We start from the raw sequence: 23,508 nt of genomic DNA, 5'->3' as shown, positions 1-23,508 counted from the left end.
AAACACAGCTTTCTATATTCTTGGTTTAATGGGACGCAGATACTGTAAAGCTAGAGAGAAATGCTGAATAGAATAGAAATTGCTGATTGGTTTCATTCTTATTTTTGCATAATTCTGGATCAAATGACTGATGCCGCTTTTATGGAGTAGCCTATGCATAGTTGTATAGTCAATTTTGAATTATATTTCCATAAGCTTAAATAGATTAGCAGGTTTATTTTTGGTGTGTTTGTTTTTTTTATGGAGGATACTGATGTATCTAAAAAAGGCACAATGAGAGTAATTAATCTGCGCATATTGTGAGATTAACATGAGGTGCTTTTATATGAAAAATTGAGGTTGAAAATAGACATTTTTTAGACAAAGAAAGCAATCTCTCTGGCCATTGATCTGGCTGCCTGCTCGCTGTGAGCAACTTTAAGAGGCCTGGTGATGAAGATGCCTGTTTGAATTGCCTCCTCTACAACAAGAATGCACAAATATGCTTCTAACAATACACGTAAGCTTTGAGAAACACCACCCTGTCTCCTGGGATAGTGGAGCACATATGGTTTGAGCTAAAAGTTAGCCAGACACTTATTGCAAACAATAAACAAATTTACAAGAATGTATACACACAAGCTTCTCAACAGAGCCACACCGTGTTCGTGTTTGTGTTTGTATATGCCTGAGCACACAGGGTACAGTAATTGGTGACCTGATAAATATTTGTGCAGAACCGCCACAGCAGGAGAAAACAGAGAGGCATGCTTTCAACACCAATGCCTCCAGGCTGCAGACCAAAAATAAATCAGGGATGGAGCCCACTTACATGCTTCATGTTTTTAGGAGGCCTGGAGAGATGATGAGGATGCGTCAACAGAAACATTAAAATGTAATGTTGTGCTCTTCTGTAATAACTGGTTATGGCTTTTTACCCAAAAGAGAGTGTGATAAAATAAAACACATAAATAATAGAGAGTTTTGTACAAAAACGAAAACAATAAAGTCGGTGAAGTAACTGGTTTTGGGTGATAACAACAAGTAGCTTTAATCCACACAGGCAGAACCAGGTAGTCACATCCTGTCTGACTTTAATGCCGTGCTTCCTTAGGAGTGTGTAATCTCATTTGTGAAAGACACGTTCTCCCTAATGATGAATTCAAACACTGAATTGATTCATTTAAGAGTAATTGGAAATAACCTGAGCAGTGGTGCTCAGAGGAATACCGCTAGAAAGTAAACAGCAAGGTGTGTCGCAGTGTGAGCCATCTGTCGTTCTCTAGGAGAAGAAGTGGAGAGATTTAGTGAAGATGTATGAAGTCAACAACGACTACTACATGTCGACATATATTCTGACTAAGGCAGCAACTAATGAATATATAGATTATCAATACATCTTTGGGCTTTATTTGTGTTGTTGTTGTTCAAGTCCTTTACACTAAATGTTATAAAATGACACTATAAATATGGCCTACAATCATAATACTTGCCGCTGTCATATAGGCCCAAAAACATTTGTTTTTCTATCATGTTCAGGGGTGGAAGTAACTAATTACAGCTACTCAAATTACTGTAATTTAGTCACTTTTTTGGGCACTTTTGTGAGTATCATTTCAAATCTGTAATTCTACTCATAATTAAAAATGCATTACACCATGTAATCCACTTAGTTACTTTTAAAATCATAATTGATTACTGAGTACAATTTGAATTAATATCTAAATGTTTCATCTGCATTTTTGTAGCCAATGAGTCCACCTGATCACCGACGGGCCAATGAAAACCCTGACATACAGACAACAACAACAAAACTCTGCAGTAGGTGCAGGTTTGGAGAGGTGGCCGTGATCACTGAGCTTAAAATTACATTTTTAAAGAACTTGTTTAGTAAGACCAATTAAATTTACAAGGATACAAAGTAGCAAAAGAGAATTTTACATTTCTGTTTGATGAGTCTTTTTTCTGTCAATGAACTTACATCATCAATTAATCTGCTCATTATTTTCTCGATTAATCAACTACTTCTTTTGCTTTAAATGTTAGAAAAAAGTAAAGAATGCCCGAGTTGACATATTTTAATTGCTTGTTTGTCCAACTAATAGTCAAAAAACCAAAAGATCATCAGCTAATTGTCATATAAGATGACAAACCTTAGCATTTTGATTAAAAATGACAAAAACAATTAGTCATTAATCAATTAATTCTGAGCTTTGTGTGATGACCCAAAGGCTGCTGATTAAATTAGCAGGCAGATATGATGATAACGTCCTGACTTCATATACTGTATGTGCATTTACTATGCTTGGTGTCTATTATTAACTAGTTGTCTGCATAGTTTGACCTCCCAGTCCTCGAGTACAATCTGAAAAATGTAAATGTAAAGTGTCTTCCATTTATGGATTGTGTGGGTGTTTAAAGTGCACAGTCTTGTCCTGATGCTCAGGAAGTCTTCAGCCCATCAGTCTTGTAAGAGGCCTGCGTGAACCAGATGATTCGTGGAAGAGGCAAAGTGTTCTGCTTATCCTCTGCTCTGCTGGAATGGCATGCTTTGCGTCCTCTGGATACAAGGGGGGGTGTTCTGCACTTCCTCAAAACTCATTTTCCTCCATGCCTCGTCCATTCTCTACTGGGAATGGATTTAAACTGCAGCCAAGGCAACAATATGTACCAGCAGCAATAAAAAGTCTCCGCTGCTAAAGCAATGAGGCATTTTAATAGGATGAGCTGAGACTGTTGAGAAGGCAACCAGGCTTCCTCTCCCTCGCTCGCTGTCTGTCTCTTTCTGAGAGTTGCAATTGTTTGAAGTTTGGACTCAACAGGGATTTGCATGATTTAAGGTGAAAATGAAGGGTTAGATGTGTAGAGTGGAGGCATGGAGGAGACGGGGGAGTAGGTTCTTAAAAGTCTGATCATTATCTGCGCCCCCTGTTGCGAAGCGGGCACCACAACACCCTGGCAGCGGCCTTAAATCGCCCCACCTGGGAGAATTATACTAAAGACTCTGTCACAGCTCATTTTTTGTCTCATCGCAGACACACTGAATCTTTTTCCCTCATGAGCCCGGTGTGTGTCATTCAAGGAGACACATATCCTCCATCACATGATAGTCTGCTGTTTCAGGCTTCATAACTCCATCCCAGCTTACGGTATCTTGCACTACCTTAGCCAGAGTCAAAGAAATTCTTTCAAGTGAGCTGCTTGTTGCAGGTTTCCCAGTCCTGGACTTATGATCCTCTCCAGATGCACATGATGCAGATGAAACCTCCAGTAGGTCCATAAAACACAACCAGGAAGCAATACATCACCCAACCCATAACATGAATTCTCTACTGTGACATATGGTGGTGATAAATACAAGATACCCACTAAAGAAATGCAGAGTTCTTATGGTCCTATTCCCCACAGTCCATTTCCTTTCCTGATGGAAAAAACAATAGAGTACTTTGCAGGATGCAAAGTTATGATGAGGGGCCCGTGTGAAGGAAATGGGGGAGAAAAGGATCATAAGAGGGGAGCGATAACAGTGAGGAATATCCTCATTAGTCAATCCCTCTCTCTACTCCCCAGCCAATAAAAGCCAGACTCATAATGTGCTCTTAACCCGAGTCATGACCTAGACACAGGAAATCCATATTTAAAGTGCGTCTTCATCAAAAAATCATCTGGGAGACAAAGATTGTTTGGAGCCAGTGGCAGGGAAATAGTTAAATGAAGACTTTTGCTTTCATGGATCTAATTAACATACGGAGACGTAGCAGTCTCACTGATAGGAAGAATATCATCTCAGAGGCAGAGTGTCATACGGGTAAAGCGATTCAATGCTTAGTGTCATGGTTAAAGTACTCCTCAGTTCTCCTTGAATTGGCTTTCACTGAGTTGCTCTGTGAAGTTTCATTCAGATAAAGCTTGCCTGGAAAATTTAAGTGCAGAGGAATGTCTGTTTGAGATGTTTCCTGTCTTTGAGTTGGCATCTTTCTTGCAGCTCCTTTCCCGGGTTCTGCTCCACTGCCTGTCTGCCCTGATACCCGCCTGTCTGCCTGCCTGCCTGCCTTTTTTGCAGGTTCATTCTCTCTTAGGTGGCAGAATGCATCAGGGGGCCGCATGGTGATGGCACCGCAGCCATCTGCCAGCCAAACTGAAGGAGTGCAATCACCAGCTGGCACCCAGGGCAGCACTTCTGTCACCTCCGCTAATAGACCCAAGACACACAGGGGTCAGCAGTCATTAGTCAACTCTGACCCTGAACGAATACTGCAACATGCAATCAGGAGCGCGCCAAAATGCCCTCCTGCTGAACCACAAACTTGGAAAGATTTCAGAGTGAATTTGAACAATACGGGCCGGCTTCCTCTGCCCCTGTATGGACATGAAAGTGGATACGTGCCGCCCAGCTGTCCTCCCTGCACGATGTGTAGCCAAATTCAGGAGTGGAAACTCTTTCACAAGTCAAAGTCCACTGACAGTAAGTTCATTACTGGAGCTTGCATTCCAATGCAAAGCAAAAACAAATAACCAGAGAGACTTTATTTATAGCCATAACCAACTAAGCTCTGTTCAGTTATGTAGTGCAGATACACTCAACTAAAACTGACAAAAGAAAGAAAAAAATAATTAAACACTGAAAAAGGACCTTAACTATGAAGTATCGAATCACATGTTACGTAAAAGTCTAGTGTGTAGGATTTAGCGGCATCTAGCAGTGTTGTTGCAGATTGCAACTACCTGAACACTTTCGTCTCACCCTCCCGTATGGTCACTAAAAAAGCAAGTAAGCTCACTATGTTAGTTAAAAGAACTCACTGTTAACTTCTGGTTTCACGCTGGACATGATCAGCTGTCTGAGAATAAAAGTATCCTGTGCTTGTTTAACCAGACCGTTGATCCCAGACCTACTGCCTGTAGGGGGGGTCACCAACCTTTTGAGACCAAGAGCAACCTCAAGGAGAGAGCGTAATGTGGATGGCAAAATTACATAGTGTTGCTTTAAAGTCCACATTAATATATGCACACTGGCTTGCCTCACCTTTCTGTGTGTCTCTACCAGCAACGGTCTCTCGTTGAGTCGCCCAATACATTTACATACATTTAATTTAATAGGTTACATGTATTAGAGGACATATGCGGGGGACTCATATGTGGGCACTTTGTACAGTGTACAGACTTTACGCTCTTTATACTACTTCTCCTCACTTCCTCCTTTGCAGAGATCGCCGCCTAACATGAAACGTAAATATGGGTCGTAATAAGGTGCTTTCATTGTCAACCGATGTGGTCTTTTTTCTGATGAGGATGGGCTGGTAGAAATATGGTGAACTCCGTGGTAGAGGACCCGTTCCCTCTGTAGATTAAAGTCTCATTATGGGGAAACGAAAACACAATGATTCTTAGTTTCAGGTGATTATACCCTTAAAAAAAAAGGATGAATATCATATTCTGAAGAATAGATCTCCCTAACCTTTGAGGTTGCAAGCCAATTAGCAGCATTAGTATGCTGCATATACTATGTCCATCCATCATATCCCTTTGGGTTGGCTTCAGTCTTCTTCTTCTTTTTGATGCAGGAGTTTGTCCTGATTTGCATTTGTTGTCGTATTTTTCAGCTTTCCTTGATGTATTAATCTAGTTAAACACTAAATATAATGATTAAATTGTCCTTATTATTCAACATGTAATCTTCAATAAAGCAATGCAATAAAAATGTCATGAATTCCTAATTTGAAAGTGAGCACTGTCGGCCATTAGTTTACCATCATTTAAGAGGATAATGAGGAACTGTTAGATCATTACTTCTGTATTTAGAGACACCACTGTAGTCTGCATCTTCTCTAAATGTAAGGAAAAATCCTCCCACCCACCCACCCACCCACCCAGCCCCCTGGCAACGGTATTTTCAACTGGTTTTGAACCCCTGGAGTCTTTGCTATGCCATGATTAGTTCTTTGACTGGAGGAAGTCTAGTGAGGAAGAGGAAGAGAGAGGGAGAAATGTTAGGGGAGTGAGGGGCTGCCTCTCTCTGGCTATTGTTTGGACACAGTTCCTCTCACGCTGCATTGACCACAGACAGGGCGTGGCAGAGGGAGGCCACGCAGGGAATATGAGGGAGGGGGTGGTGGAGGATATTCGGGTGGTGATGGATACAGGGGGAAGGTTAGAGCGCATTGCATATTTTCTCTGCATGTGGACAGCGAACAGGAAGGCGGGTGGTCCCTGGAGAGAGTTACAGAAAGAGAAAGAGCTGGAGTGGGTGGGATTTTGTCCCTGTAGTTTGGAGTTCTGTTCCCAGCCCTGCTCATGTGCACGATGAAGTAATGAGAGACCCGGGGCCTCTGACAAACTCAGGCCAGATGGGGAGAGGATTCTTCCCCACAATTACTCTGCAGCAGAGAGCATTAGAGCCAGTGCAGCTTCTCCTCTACGGAGAAAAGATAATCACTGGGTCTTTACAGAGAATACTTAATCAACACTGTTTTACAGCACAGAGTACAGTTTGGAGGATGTCTTTGAGCATTTCAGCTGTTTTATCTGCTTCTTTATCTGATTATAGAATCCTAGCATACTCCATGTCTCAATAGAAACCATAATAAGGTTGCAACGTTGCTAATCGGGGAAGTATTTCTTACCAATCCATTATAAAGCTTACTTGAAAAGATATTTTCAAGGTTCCTCAACATACTGAAGAAACATAAAAAGGATAGAGTGCATTTTTCTGTGTAAACAAAAGTAAAAGCTTTGGGGGTTGTTCTTTTTGTCCCACTCAACAAAAAATGCTCTTTTGAGTCAAGACCCTTGACTACTGCAAACCAGAAGGAAAACAAAACTGAGGAGAATAAAACACATTTAATGTTTAATGGCTGACACAACAGTATTCTTAACAATCTGAGAATACCAGAACTGCCATTAGTGTTAATTGTTTTAATTTGTTTATCAGAAATCATGTTTTTTTCTTATATGGTGGGTGGTTGTTATTACTAGAAATAACAACAAGCCTCTGCCACTTTCTCTGTGGAGAAGAAAACATTTACAGGCAAATTCAAAACGCTGCAATTAGTCGATTAACAAAAAGATTATTGCACAGTATATTGATAATCAGTTAACTGTAAAAATGGCTGTTTTCAGCCTTTTAAAAATGGACAATTCCTGATTTTCTGTGTTATATGTTATATATTATATAAAAGTGAAAATCTTTGGGTTTTGGACTGACAAAGGAAGGCATTTTAAGGCCTCGCCTTGGACTTTGAGAAACTGGGATGGACAATAATGATAGAACAATCATTACTGCTAGCTCTATTTGTCAGTCCAATTGAGAGGCAAACATGCAGCTATAGTTGCCAAATTCATCCAAAACCGACCCCTAATCTAAAAGTGAACGATTACATTCCCCCGCGTGTAATAATAAAGTAGTTCGTCTTTTTCTTCTTAAACTGCTGAATATTTCATCAGGTTCCAAAACATAATCTTCAGCTTCTGCTCGCTGTTCTGGCAGCACAACAGAATCTTAATTGTCTCTCTCCTTGGGTGTTGTAGTTGTTTCTCTGATTAGGTTTCTTGTTTTTACTTTTAGCTTTTTATAAATGGAGATATTTTAAAAATGTAGCTGCTAATCTTTTGTTCAGCCTGGAGAATTTCATCCCCCATCACTGACCTGAACCTCAAAAAAACCTCCTCTCACTACGTAAAGCCAATGGTTCTAACCTTTAGGCACCTGTTTTTTCCTTGACCTTCACCCATCATGATGCTCTGAGACAAATACAAATTGGTAAATTCATACACATGTCACTGCTTTCTTCTTTTGCATTCAGCACATCGTTCCCTGCTGTGTCACCCTTTATGCCCTATGCCGTATGAGTCACCAACAGCTGCCTTACTGTTGTTTTTCAGAAAGGTTTATGGATTAGTATTAGCCGACTCCCATGAGTCCATGATGAGCACTTTCTCACTGACCGACTGCAGGGCACTGATCTACCAACACTATAAATGATGTAATCTCCCATAAGGTTAGCTTACATTGATTTTAGAGGATAAAATATTTTCATACAGCCTCTGTTCGCTGAGACAAATTGAGTGGCGCTGGATATGAGCTTCAGATGGACATTAGGTATGTCAGCAAGGCTGTCGTTTGGTCAGCGTCATTTAGGAATGTTAAACAAGGCCTTGACTTCACAGTGATGGATTAAGAGGAAGGTCCAATAAAAAAAAAGGGTGTCATCAACTTGGCAATGAATACATTACTGTCAGTGGCTTAAATAAAAAGAGGCAGGTTGTTTATAACAGTCAAAGACCTTTCCATTGACTCTAAATAGAAGATAAGACAGAAGAAAACAAGCTGAGACAAACATGAGATTTGCGTCGAAAAGTTACACAAATTGCACAAAAGCAAAATGAAGTCAAGCTGGATGAAAGTTTTCCAGTGATTAAACTCTTGCTTCTCATGATTTGGTCAGTAAGAAGGACAGACTCCAAAGCCAACACGAACAGCAGGCTGAAGTGCTGTGTTTATAGCCTTATTGGACATCTGTCAGAAATGTTACTAAAGCTCCACAGGGAAACAGCACAAATTCTGACATTTTGGCACAGTGTAATATATTTACAGGAAGTCACCTCATACATATTAATGAAAAAACCTTGTCTGTGCGGCTGCTTTGATCCTGCACAGGGCAGAGCCAACAAATGGACTAACAAACAGCCTGGCCTTGAGAGGGATGCACACCTAAAGAACATTTAATCTCCCGTAAGCCACTGGACGCTGACGCTGGCTCATCACACACCAAACTGCCTCACCCGAGAGATCTCTCAGACGAATCATCTTAAACTTAAAATCTTAAAAAAACATCCTTAAGCTAAGCATTTCTCCGCCTCATCCCTCTTAATGTAGGGGAGGTGAGGGCTCTGCTGTGTTAGTTTTTCAGTTTAACGGAGAAGAGGGTGGTGGTGGTGGTGCTGGAGGAGGACTGTGTGGATGTGTTTGGTTCAATCAGTCACCTGACTGCTGGCCTGGCCTCTGGGAACAGGAAGTATGACATCACTGCTCTGACATTCAGGAATGTGGGAATGTCAGGCTGCCTGTTCACACTGCTGGAACGAAAAAGAGCGAGCAGGAATCACACAACAGATAACTCACTGCAGCTGCGTTATTCCAACAATAAAGACTAAACACTAACAGCTTCAGCCCTCTGGGCAAAAAATGCTGTCCCCGATTTGAGTGAGGCCACTCTGTTGACACAAGGACGTCCCGCAAATAAGTTGAACCTGTCTCAACTATTACTGCAGTGCAAATCGAGACCATACATTGGCCAATCACATACATGCAATTGGTATTCCTGGCAGATGACACTGTAATGTGAAAGGAGTATTTACTGTTGACCTAGCAACCCTCTCAACGAAAGATGATAACTTTTCTGAGTTGTAAAATCCCTCCTCATAAGAATATAAACCACTCACTGTTCAGTGTTTGGGCATAACTTCCATGATAGTTTCCTATGTGCGCAGTATAAACATAACTGCTCATTTGTGGTGGTTACTTTCTTCTTATTGAGAGCACAGGAGAGACAGCAGCTGCAACGACGATCTCAATTTCTCTCGAATAACTTTTACTTGTGGTTGTGATTGGTTTATTGCATGCTGCTCACCTTACATTACATCCTGATTAACTGCCGCTACTGTTTATGTGCTTCAAGTCGATATTATTTACTCTTGGCCACACATTATGGTATGGATTACAAACGTAAAACAAAACTATAATACAATGGCAAACAACCAGAATAGATTCCCAGCGAAGCCAAGTTATCTAAAGAGAGGCAGAACATCACTTATCAGTCTTTATCAGTCTGTAATAACAGTATAAATTTGAAAGTAGGCGGATGATTTACAAAGTATTTTGGCATATATTTTTTTACCCTTTTAGATAAAATCTGCAGTCACATTGTGCGCTGATTTAACGATATATGCCATATAAAAATAGAAATGTCTTTGTTTCTTGAATTAAAATCCAATCATGTTTTCTTCCCATAAAGCAAAATATGATGCGTCCTTATGAAGACTTGAACAGACTTATTTCAACCGATAATGTCATCAAAACAAAAAACTACCACACTTCTTCACTTGCAATCAGAAAAGATTTTATAATAACGTTTCGATACACAGATTTTGTCGACCCTTGGTCTCCTCCTATCGATCCACAGACGTGCAGAATAGGGCTGTCACAATTTCAGATTTTCGTGGCCAAACAAATTCACGATAACGATACTATCATGACAGCTGTAGAAAATTAACAAAAAGAAAATGCTATCAGTAAAATTCTTATTAAACTCTGTTTACTGTTTGTATGGTCTTGTTTCTGGTAAATTACATTCAAATATATGTGTGCAGGGAGGTGGAGAGAGAGTTTGTACCCCTAACTTGACAAAAGTGCACAGAAATAGCAGTTACACTTACTAAATATTGAAAAGGCAATCAGATGAACTGATAAACAAAAGATCCACAAAGCCTTACATCTGCACTGGATTATTCACACAATATTATCATATGTGTATTATGAACACAATAATAATATTCAGTTTATTAATATATCACATTTATCATCAATGCTGGCATATTGCAACAGCTCTAGTGCAAAAGTTTTGCTCTGTGGATCAGTAATGTCATAACATCCATTCATTTGTTAGCTAGCTAGCAACAGCATGGCACGTTGGTGCATCTTCAGATGTTCGCCAACTCAAACCTTCTTCCATTTCCCCCAAAATACTGTGGTTATAGGCCTGCTGGCAAGAATGTAATCCCTTGAGGAAAGCTGTATCGGTGTACACCATGTATACAAGATCACTTTTCAGTGTTCCTCGACTTTTCGTCTCAAAATGCTGTTTCATTTGGACTTTACAGCAGCAATTTCACTTCATAAAAAGGTGGTCCTTGTAGGACATAATTTAAAATATAATGTCCAAAATCAAAGCAGCAAAAGCATGAATGGATTTAACTCGAAAATCACTGTATCCAACATTTCCGGTGCTGCCTGACATCATTATAATAACAGTGTTATTATCTCAGAAGACCTCATTGTGTGAAATCAGTGAGGTGCTCCTTTAATTGCATCTTGAGGACGCATTGCATTAATTCCTGAGAATGTGCAAAGCCACGGCTCTGAGGATAAGTCTGGTAGCTGTGATTCACATGCCAGAGGCGTAGTTAAAAACAAGAACATCAGCGCTCTGAAACAACATTTCACATCAGCCTTTAGGACCAGCAGTCGGTATGAGGGATCACCTGCTGCTGAACAACATATGACCAACAGAGGAAGCCATTTAATGGAAACTGACAGCAAGCTGCTTTGTAGAGTATCTCCATAACCCCAGGCTTCTAAACATATCCAAGTCAAACGCAGAAGACACACAACCCTAAGGCCAAAGACCTGCAACTTTTTTGGCCAAACTTTCTGTACTATCAGGCGATGAAAAGATTAAGTCATGTCATGCTATATTCTGTTGTAAGCCTTATGGTTGCCATGGCTAATTAGTTGCTCCATAAATCGATTTGATCACCAACAGTGGTATTTGGTGTTCAGTTAACAACATCACAGGGACTTTCCAGTCTACACTGTTGTTCCAATCGTTACAAAATAAAACCTGTAATTAATGAATCCAAGATGTCAGCTATATAAAAGTAGTAATAGGGTTTAATGAGACACAGACCAAGCTGAAGCAAACATAAAACAACTATAAAAAATGCAACAGCTAAATATACAACAGTATTCATCAGATTATAACTTAAATAAAAAAGTGATATTAGAAGTCACGACATGAAGCCAAAACTTCATCATTTGTAGCTAATGAAGCCAAAATGCAGTTTATCAAACAGTCCCGTGAAAACTTCAGCTTAAAGCTCATTCCTCATTCATCACATCTCCTTCCCAGCTAAGTGATGGTGCCATATTGTCGCCAGCCCCGTCAGAGATGTTGGCACACAGTTCTTTGGGCCTGAAGCTCAGTTTTGAGACTCCTTTGCCAGGCTCAGGGAGAGAGAGCAGAGAAGGAGCCAGAGCTGGAGGGAGTGCAGCCCCCAGAGGAGCCCAGCTGCTGCCTGGGAAACCAAACCCTGGACCGGCTCTGGCCCACGCTCTCTAACCTCAACCCCTCCCGTCTAATAACAACACTCAGTCTGTCTCTTGTTCTCTTTTCCACTGTCATTCTGGAGTGGAGTTTGGGGAAAAATAAGTCAGTATAGGATGATATTAGTCAACCCGCTGCACATTCCCAGAATACTTCCAAATTCAAAACACTCACACATGCTCATGTTCTCACCCTCACACAGAGACAGAGAGGCAGTGGATTAGTGCACACATTCACCCACATGCTCGCATACATGCTGTGACACTCACCCCGGTAGTGGAGGCTGTCATCGTGGTTGTGCTGGTGGTGGTTCTCCAAAGCAGGGGGGCTGCTGGCACCCAGCTCTGTCAGTCTGCGGCTGGTGGCAGAGAGCTCGGAGCGGAGGTTGGTCACTTCCTGACTGGCAGACTGGATGGCCCCATCGATCCTCTGTGCCAGCTGTTTGTTGTCTTCCATCATTTTAAGGATTTTCCCCTGAGGACCAAATCCACACAGAGCAGCATGATGTCAAGTGGAGCATTAGAGAGAGGGGGAAGTTAGGACCCTTTCCTCTTCCTCCTCTTATCCCCCTCTCCTCTTCCTCCTCCACCTGTGCTTCTTCTCTCACAGTTTACTTTGCACATAAAACAAGCCAAAAAACGCCGGTCCCTCCGCTGTTGTCCGCTGCTGTCTACCTGTTACTGCAAAAAGAGAAACGTCTGTGTGGCCAAGCACCACACCGTCAGAGAAAGCATGTGTGTGTGAGGGAGATAGAGTGCAGGGCAGAGGAGAAACAGGAGTGAGGTGAGCGCGGGAGAAATAGAGAGGAAGCAAAGAGGGAAAAAAGACAGAGGAGGAAAAAGAGATGAAGCTCAGCAGGCGGAGGGGAAAGTGAGCGCTCCCGCCGAGGAGAATGTGCTGTGAGCAGCTGCTCTCAGAGAGGACCCAGCACACACTGAGATGACATGCAGCCTTTTAAATGGATTGTACCATGTGCTGGACCAGGGGAGAGTGCGGGGGGGACGCAGTTGGACTGAGCTGCTCTCCTGCAACTCTCTAACATACAGAGTGTGTTGTGTGGATCCCACACCCTATGGAGTCTGTAATGAGTTAGTAATCGGGTGTAATAGGGGAAAAGTACAGATTGTTTCCCTTTACTTGCTCCTCTCGCTGCGCTCAGAGCTTCGCAGCACTTTGACGAGCACTTGTCAAGCCCTCTATATCTTTCCCCTCCTGCTCCCACGTTCCCTTCCTCCCTCGCACTCACACACCCGCTGTCTCTTTGTCTCTCCCACCCCCTCTTTTTTCATTCCATTATATATTCATCTCTTTGTCCTGGGAAAGCTCACCCCCACATTGGTGGAAGGGGAAGGGGGCTGGCTCAAGGCACCCAAGGGGAAAACATTTCAACTCTGAGAGCAAACTTAGCAGAGGACAGAGGCATGGCCCTCTAATGGGCTCAACACAAAGAGGAGAGGCCAGGAGAATTACAATCGAGCTGCGGCGAGAACGTAGTGGAGCTTTACTTCTTTGATCAAAAACAGTTGGAAGGATTACATTTCAGCTTATCCGTCAGCCCCAACAAACAAACAGCACTGCCATCAATTCTTATCTGTACAGCTGTAAAATTCCATCACACACACAGAAAAAGGTTAGAGACCGTTCATCTTAACTTAAAACAATTCCAGATATTGCTGAGCCATCACAACTTTGAATCTGCATTTGACATTTCATTTCCCAAGTAAGAAAACACACCCTGTCTCTGGCAAGAAAGCGAGGCGGATGAGTGATACATCACTCAGACGCTGTCATCCGAAGCTCATGGTGATAACGGCTCAATGCTCATTGGTATTCACACAATGGCAGAGAGAGACAAACAGAGATGGGACTGCAAGCGTGCAAGACTGAATGAGACACACAACTTGTTGGTTACACCGGCAGTTTGCTCACCGCACCGCACCCTGCTTATGATGGAGTCCCTGCAGTGACTCGGGTCAAGATCAGATCATGTTTATAAACAACAGCCAATCAGTGTGGCCTTGGGCCTCAACTTTAATCTCTCTCAAGTACATAAGTGAAAGGTGTATACAGTGCCACTTTTATTTTATCTTTATCTCTTTTATCACTCTTTTCTTCTACTTTGACAGTGACAGAAACAGTTTCTTTCTGTTCTCCCTTTGTCATAGCAGGTGGTAGTAATGCCCCTGAACGCTGTTTGCCACCCGAGATACAACGGGGAAAAAAGAAGAAGAAGAAGATGCGGTAACTAGACAGCTAGCCATTACCACAGTATGTGGCTACGCTGGAGGAAACGACAGACGGAAGTGAGACACTCTACCTGCACCTGGAAAAAGTTAGCTCGCCAGTGTGGGAGTTTTTGGGATTACGTAATAATGAATTTGACTGATCGCATTATCTATTTTTCAAAATTCAATAGATATCACAATAATATCCTCATCGTGAATTATTTTGGCGAAGATAATCATGATGTGAAAATCTGATATTATGACAGCCCTAACAATGAGTAAAGGCCTCTGTAACAGTATCCCCAGGTATAAACGACCTCATTGTATTTCCTAAAATTAAAAAAGGTAGACTAGACAATCAATAAATAAGTTGGTTAGACTAATCTGAGAGACTCATATTGTTGTAAATGAAATATTTGGGGGCTTTTAACTGCATCAGCTAATTGGATTTAATTTAAAGATGTCACTGTGTTCTCTTGGAAATTGTGATTCCATTTGCCGGCCTTTTTATAGAGAACAAGATCAAGACGTGAACGGCAGTGAGCGACACAATGCATTGTGATAATTTAGGACATGGAAGCTATGGTAGAAATTGAGTAATACTGTAGTAGTGGAGGAAGTAGACCTTATTAAACTTAAAAATCTGGATGGAAGGTGGAAAACATGATGAAAAACACAGATTTAAAAAATGACATCATGCTAACATGTTGATGTTTAGCTGGTAGGCACGAAACACAAAGTAAATAGTGAAAAGCCCATCGATAGAAACGCAGAAATTGCCTCCCACTGTCTTTAATTGTTTATTCTTTTTATAGCTTTATGGAGTTATTAGAATTCATCCTTAGGGCAACATGGAGATTTAATGCCAATCCATCCAATAATTGTCTAGAATTTTTATTAGAAGCCAAAATTGTCACCTGCTGGCAGCAATGAAAGGTCAGAGGATGATCACAGTCTGTAGGATTCTGAAGACCGTGAGTTTCTGTAATAAATTTCAAGGCAATTCCTGACATATTTGTCCAGATATTTCTGTCTGGAACAAAATGGTGAACTGACCAACCACCTCTTGAGGCACATTAAAGGCATGGCTAACAATTGTAAATTAAAGCTGTAGATGAAAGATTTTATCCAATCCTGCACCACAAGGACACACACAGTATCAAAACAGCGCTTCTCTTGTTGCATGCCACTGTTTGTTTCTTCTTCTCCATCAGTCCTCTTTCTGTCTGTACGGTCTCTTTATCACATAATCTATCTGTGACATCCATCAGCATCTGCTCTTCAACCCACGACCAAGATACGCAAACATGACAATTATTTCAGTTACGAGAGAAAACTTCTCCAGCAGCACTGGCATGTTTGATCATATCGCATGTTAGCAGATCATTATCACCGTCTAGACAGTCCCATCACTGTCCCCAATTAGTGCATTGGCCCCAATTTGTACAGACAGACATTGAACAGATATAGCATGAACTATAGGGATGATCGAGGTTCATGTCCAGTTCTTGCTTTACACTGAAGGGCCCCGTTATTCCAGCATGGCTGGTTTTCTTAAACAACATGACAGCTTCATTCATATAAAACCACAAGCACAATCTGCTTTGAGCTCTGTAAGGGAAGGCCTTTCATACGTTCGACTGTGGAATGCGAGGAAATTAATGATTATAAGGGTCAAGGGTCAGGACGTGTCCCAGATACACATCAATAACCGGACAAATACTTTGAGGACTCATAATTGTGTGTGTGTCCAAAACACACAAAGTCCTCCTCTGTCTTCACAACTGGACTGAAAGCATTTGCAGCACAGCCATGGCAGAGACCTTCGACCAGTGCAGGAACTTGACTTCCTTAAACAACCACTTCTCCCACCACTGCTTCTGGTCCACTTTTGCAAACTTGGCCGAGTGTTTGTGTTGTTAGTTTGCTCACTTGTTTGATGCTATTAATGGGAAGTTTAATTAAGTGTGCCGAGGGTGTGCAGTTAAAAAGAGGTATTGATAAACAGTCACCATGACTGTCTGCCTGGGTTAATTGAATATCGACTAATCCTCCGCACACTGGAATGCTTTCCATTTTTCCCAATAGCAAAGTGATATAATGCCCTGCTCAACTATTTATACAAGTCTTATCAGGGGCCTGGGGAAAATATCCACTCCACTCTCCAAGACTCAGTAATGTCCATCAAATACTGTGAGGAAAAGGCAGCTATAGAGCCTGTCAGGTGTGAGAGAGTATGGGAGAGTTTTCTGTGTGAATAGATGGAGCTGGGTGAGGTGTAAAATTAATCTTTAGAACAAAAATACTTTTAGGAGGTACGTTATGTCATCCGAATGATGTGTGTATTACCAGTGAGCCGAGAAGAAATCAGCAACCACATTTCATGGAACAACTTCCATCTGAGTGACGATGAGAGGGCAGAAAGATCCATCAAAGTGCGAGGGAACACTTGACTCTGAGACCTCAGCGATGTGTTGGTCAAGGACTCTTCCTGGTGACACACGGTGCAGAGTTGAGGCTTTCACACCCACAGAAGCACATTTGGTGAGGAGTGATACTTTAAAAAGAGAGCAAATCTTTGAAATGAAGACATGTGGTGCAACTAGGCTGGTGTTTGCAGGTGGACAGAAAGGAAACTCCCATTAAAGAGCACAGATATACTGCAGAGTAACAGCTCAAGTTGTGGCTGTCCCTTTGGGACTAAAGGGGAGGGTGAAGGTGTGAGTTGCTGATAACAAGAAACAGAACAATCAATAATACATGGCAAATTTATAGCTAATTAAACTTAATTACTAGTTATTTCACTGTTAACAAACAATGGAATTCTATAACAATTATAAAGGTTTATAAACATCAGTTGCAACTTTATAATGGCCATCCAAATAATGTTTCTAGATAACCTACACAGTATTTATTAACAAAATAATATAAACATTAGTTGCACCTTTACAAAAAAAAGCTGAATAAAAGGTTATTGAAGCATTTTACTACTTGTTAACAGTGAAATAACTATAAATTCAAATTTGATTAACTATAAATTTGCCATTTATTAATAGTGGTTGATATAAAGCGTTATCCAACATACTCAGCCACATGCTACTAAAGCCACAACTGCATCAGAATCAGAATCAGAATCTGGTTTATTGCAAAGCAGGTTTTCGCATACAAGGAATTAGCCCTAGTTTACTGGTGCATAACAACAGTCTGACAAATATATAACGAAGATAAAAGCAAGTACTGCAAGTCAGGAAGCATAAATAGATCATAGAAAATTTACAAAGTTAGTATTTGTTAGTAAACAGTGAGAACTAGGTCACGATGCTCTGCATGTCACTAAAAGGTCTTTCAAAGTTTGTTTTTTTTCTCTCATTGGACTTATTTTAAATTTGATTCCCAAATGAAACCTCCTCATTTGTGATTATGGCAGATCTGAAATTGAAATATTTGGGGTTCATTCCATGGTCAAGTAATAACAGGCCTCTTAATTGGCACTGAGAACGACAAAATTCCTCCAATAGGAACGAGGGACCATCGACAGACAAGAATCATCTCTGGAGGGCTTTATTACAGCATAATGGTTGTTTATATATTCCAGAGAGATACTGTGGAAAGTATTTCTCAGCCCCCATACGCAGCAGAGCTGCTCTGAATCTAAACCTTCACAGACAGCACTTCTGAATTTCTAAATCTCTGTATGTCAAAATATTGTCTGCTGGGGACTGAAACAAAACGGCAGGTTTCAGGATGTTTTATTCTGGAAATAAAGGCTGTCTGGGTACACAGCAAACTGTCTGCAAACATCAAAGGGTACAAGAGTTTGGATTCTTTACTTGTAGGCAGGTTAATTGGAACCGCATTGGGATTCTACTTTTGTCTGTTCACCATCAGCACAGTGCAACTAGAGGAGAAAAACAGAGAAAGGCGCTGCATGAAAAGGATGACAGGAAGAGTTTGAGTGCCCTTATCAACGTTTGACAAATTAGAACAAGTGATTCCTGTGCCACTACAACTACCTCTTGCTTTCTTTTGCCAACAATCGTGACAAACAAGATACTTCAGACAAAACTGGCCATTGTGGGCTTGGTGAATATAGCACCACTTTCCCACAGCAATAAGGCTGCACTGATAAGTTTGTGCTTGTGCAACAATGCTGGTTGACTATTTAAGAATGGGCGCTGATGTAATGTAAAAAAGATCATCAAGCATGAATCACTTGACAGCAATAGAAAAAAGACAAAAAAGAAAGCCGAGTTTAACTACTTTGAATGCAGATTTATAAAATGCAAATGTCACAGTTGGAGGGAATAAATGGGTATTTATGTCTGTACAAGTGACGAGAAGAGAAAGCCTTTTGCCCTGAGTGGTCACACACAGGGACAGAGGGTCATTGATGGAGTAAACAGTGAATGGCAGGGAGCGGAAACTCAACTCCTTCTCTTTGTCTGTGTGTTTTCCCTCTCTCCTTTTCTGGCTATGCTTCTACATGTTTGCTGGTGAAGTAAATATGCAACTGTTTGTTCACCACCACAACAACCAGCCAACTGGTTTGTGGACTACTATTTTGAAGCTGGAAGATGGCTGTCAACATCTTGTTTTTTTGCCAGAAGTGACCATTTTTGGATGAGAGGGTGGAACTGGGGAGAAAATCCTGACTGGATCTAACTGAGAATGGTCACAACTTGTCAATCAATAGCCACGCCCTATAGCATACCCTGCTTTAACATCTATTTTACTCTAAATGGGACCATAATTTAAAATATGAACATAATTCTTTTCTGAAGATGACTTGAAACTAGGGACTGAGACCATACAGTCATTAGCAAACTGTTTACTGAGGTAATACATCCAGTGAGAAGTAGGGTCAGGTTTTGAAACCAGCTAGTTCAAGTGCAGCTTTTTGGCCATGACATAGGCAACATGAAGTGATTCAACACTCCTTCATTGCTGCTAGTTTGATGTCGGTTTGGTGTGTCTGGGCCCTAATAAACCACACAATTAACTGAGGACAGTCATCATAAAAAACATCAACAGACAATCTGAGTTTGAAAGACTGCAAATATAGCTTGTGAAAGAGGCAAAGGAAGCAGCATTCAGCATTCAAATTGTTGAAAAGATTTGCTGCACACGTTTTTTTGGTCTATAACACCCCCATGAAGATAAAAGGGTACAAAGAGTACAAAGGATCACTTATAATCTAAGAAACCTTGGTCTTTGTATTTAAATTATTCTCACTTTGTTGCATGTGGGGCTTCAAAGTCAAAGTAACTGACATTTTAAAACAGGCATAAGTCATAACATCTGAAACAAAACCCTTTATCAAAAGTACTTGCCATCCTTTAAAGCCAAGCTATCAAATGCACCTGTCTACAGTCCAGGCAGTTTCTGACGTCACTATATGCTCTGTGGCCTTTAACCCGTGAATGCTCATTTAAACCTACAGCAAGGTGATATCAACAGGTCACTGAATAGGAGACAGCAGCAGTTTCACTTCAGGTTGAACTCTGGCTGAGGGGTAAACTCCTATAAAAGCCTATAGAGGCTGAGATAAGACCTGGAGAGAAACACCTATTGTCAAACTCAGAATGTCTGTAACCTAAAGTCCTCCTGAAGTTCCACTCCAACGCCTTGCAGCCGTGTCCTTCTCCCATCTCTGATAGTCTCTTAATAATAAACAGTTTGACAGCCTCTCCGCTTGAAGATAATGGTCAGCAGGGTTGCGGATAAGGTCGATGCCAGATGCCTTGATGAGTATGAAGATAAAGGTTTGTCTGCAGGACTCTGGGGGAATCACAGGCAGAGAGGATGTAGGGGTGAGGATGGCGGGAAGGGAGAATGGGACCTGCGGGATGGGAAATATGTATCTGATGATGGAGAATAAAACTGTTAGAAATGACACTCCTCCGCAGTTTCATATGTCTTACCCCCACCAAGACCCATTCTGCTTCTTGCCTCATTTCCCCTCGATCTCACTTCTGCTCCCTGCTGGCTGTTTTCTTTCATTGTTTCTTCTCCCAGTTATCCCCAGGATGCATTGCCAGGCTTTAACGCAATATGTCTGCTCAATCCCATTCTGCCCCACTCATGCTTTTGTCTTCAGACTTGAGCATGCAGAGCTGAATGCTGCAGTCATCTCTAATGACATGCAGATCACTGTGAGATCACAAACGGAGGCAGCATGGATACAAAAGGTGCATGTTTTGCACGTTGCGTGACAGACTCAGCTACTTTGCTGCCATCTAATTGAGTTCCTCGCTCCTGTCATCGTTCTCTGCTTCCTTCTGCAGGAGGCGCAATTACATGGTGATGCCGAGAGAATGGGAGATGTCCCTATAGCTCACCGGGGAGATGAGAAAGATAGCTGACAGTTTTATAATCATCAACATAATTAAAGTGCCATTTGAATGAGTCCAAGTTACACCAAATCGTTGGAGTAGCTAGTAGCAGCTTTATCACAGTCCTGATCCGATAAGAAAAAACTGCAGGTTATAACTATTGACCAGCTGTTCAATACAGCAAAAGAGCTGTCTCTGGGTAATGCTACGAGAAGATATCTCTCAAGGTAAAATGTTTTCTACAACACACGGAGAACCTCATTCATCGCCAACCCTTCCTCAATCCATCTCTCCCCCTTTCTTTTCTCAGAGCAGCAGGGTGATTTTCAATGGGCAACTGCACTGAAAATCACTCTGACAGAGCTCTCCCTGTTGATTTATGATATACGTTTAGTTATTTATTGGCTAATCATGGCAGGCTGCTGAGAGCAGGTTAGAGTACACCTCCCAAGACAACTGGGCAAGCCTCAGATGAAGAGATGAAAGGGCTGAGCCGCTGTCTGGAGAGCTTGGGAGACACTTGCTTTCAAGGCGAAAGAATAAACCTCCAATTAATGAAAGTCAGGAAGATCATATAGGAATAGTCTGACATTTGGGGGGGGGGGGGAATCCTTATTTGCCTTCTTGCTGAGAGTTAAAGGTCCAGTACACAGGATTTAGGGGCATCTAGTAGTGTGGTTGCAGATTGCGACCAACTTAACACTCCTAAAACTGTGAAAAATACTAAAAAAAAAAAAAAAAAAGTATGGAGTTATGAAGCCAATTCTACATAGTGGGCAAACTGTGTAATTAGGATGTCAAGTAATGCTTAAGCTTACATTGTGAAGAAAGCGGCTGTTAAGTGTCACAAGACCCGCAGAATAACTTGTTTCACGATCATAATTTGATCCAATCCGCCCATTAACATTTGGACAGTTGAAGACAGCAACATGATTAAATCATTTTATCCCAGTTCAAGTTAGTAGGGGGCTAAACTAGAAGTTAGCTGTCTTGGTGGACGAAATGCACAGATGCATGGGCCCCACAATGCAGAAGATCTGAGTCATTTTAAACCCGAAAAGTAACATTTTTTTGTTTCATACGCCACTGAGGAGCTTTCATAGGAATGAACAGGGCATCGCTTCTGATGCTGTATCCAGATCTCACCATATCTCCATTCTGATGCCTCTGCCAAAAAAAAAGTTCTCACTCTAAGGTAACGAAAACACAGCGATTCTTTTTTTTAGGTGATTATATACCAATGAAAACATAATTATGAATATTATGTATTAACACATAAAGAAGACTGATACCACTCACATGTCTGTACGGTAAATATAAAACAACAGTCAGCAGCCTGTTAGCTTAGCTTAGCACAAGGACTAGATACATTGGGAAAAAGCTAGTCTGGCTCTGTTCGCTAACTAGCTACTCAGCTGACAAACAACACATCATATCTTGTCTCTTCATATCAACATACAAACATGAGAGTGATAATTATCCTCTTATCAAATTCTTGTCAAGAAATTTGGTTTCCCAAAATGTCAAACAATACCTTCAAGTGACCAAAGCTGGTGTGCAGCATACAGTAACAAAAGCCATACAGGGCCAAAGACACTGCAGTCTGCAGAGAAAACACTCTGAGGCCAAACAAGAATTTTCTGCACCAAAGACGAACACACCCAGGTAAACTGTAGCACTGCAGCCAAATAACTGACAGGTTTAGGGGGGAAAAGCTGTGCAGTGCTGAGGACGGATTAATCCATATCTGACGGAGAGCTGTTTCGGTACAGTGTATTGATAAGGAGCTTATCCCCTTGTCGGTGTGTGTAAAGGCACATCTGCAGAGCCTATTGATTAAGAGACTCATCTCACTCTCATGTGTTCCCACTCCGGAGGACAGTTCCAATGAATAGTAACACTAGAGACAACAATCACTCCATCACTGCTTTATCACTGTCCTCATGCAGCTACTCTGTATGCACGGCAGTGCACTGTACACTTTTTCCAATTTCTTCACGTTCAACTGACATCTTCAGCCCACTTCCCATCAAAAATGCACATTACAGGCAGTTGCACTTAATTTCTTTCAGCTCTAATTTTTTTTCATAAAAAGATTCAAAATATCTTTAAAAAAATTGTGAATGTAATAGAACGAAATTCTTGTTGCGTTGTTAAAGATACAATAGCAGCTCGTGGCACCAAGAGAATTCAAAAATTGTTCCCAAGACACGAATTACTACTGGGAATTACTTCCTTTATTTGCGAAAGCTAATACTACAAGATATGAAACTTGTAGGAACATGCTGAAAAATGAGCAACAAGGGAAGCGGAGAGGAAGATAAATAAAGCAGAGAAATGGAAGGGCACCGAGACAGCACGAGAGAGACAAGGTTGGAGCCAAAAACATGTGAAGTCGCAAAGTCATTTATTATATTTCAACATTTATCTCCACGAGAGAGAGCCGAGTTATCAGAGGGACTAAATTGAAAGACATTCAAGCGTGCAGTAGAGAGTCAGTAAAAGGCACACTGACGAGCAGACCGGCACAAACTCTCTCAGTATTCTGGGCTTAGCATACTGTTCTGCATCGAAAAGTCTTTCATGCACATATATGCACCGCACACACACACCTGGACCCACATACATATGCACTCAAAGAGATAGCTCAAACATTAAAATGCAAAAGCAATTAAACGCAAGCTACAACAGGGCTGAGGAAGTGCCAACGTGACAGTGGGACTTTGATTATTTTAATTAGAGCAATATGGCTGACTCATCTGTGAATATAATTGAAGGAAAAAAGAAGATCATTCTCCTGACTGAAAACCTGTTTTAGAGTTCGAGGCTGCGACTACTTTACATATGCTTTCGAAAGAAAGGGCAAAGCAC

The 23,508-nt window shown here is 41.3% G+C and overlaps 1 protein-coding gene across 1 annotated transcript in view; it reads right to left on the bottom strand.

Annotated features, from left to right (window-relative positions):
* The window catches only part of kaznb (kazrin, periplakin interacting protein b), a 98,188-nt gene that overhangs the window by 57,865 nt on the left and 16,815 nt on the right, over positions 1–23,508 (bottom strand). Inside the window, exon 2 of the mRNA XM_073468463.1 lies at positions 12,350–12,554. Coding sequence (XP_073324564.1) covers positions 12,350–12,554 — 205 coding nt within the window. The remainder of the gene's footprint in view (positions 1–12,349; positions 12,555–23,508) is intronic.

Source organism: Pagrus major, chromosome 6, assembly GCF_040436345.1.
Source record: "Pagrus major chromosome 6, Pma_NU_1.0".
Classification (NCBI taxonomy): Eukaryota; Metazoa; Chordata; class Actinopteri; order Spariformes; family Sparidae; genus Pagrus; species Pagrus major.
Note: the sequence above shows the minus strand (reverse complement) of the source record. Positions and strands in the feature narration are given on the sequence as shown.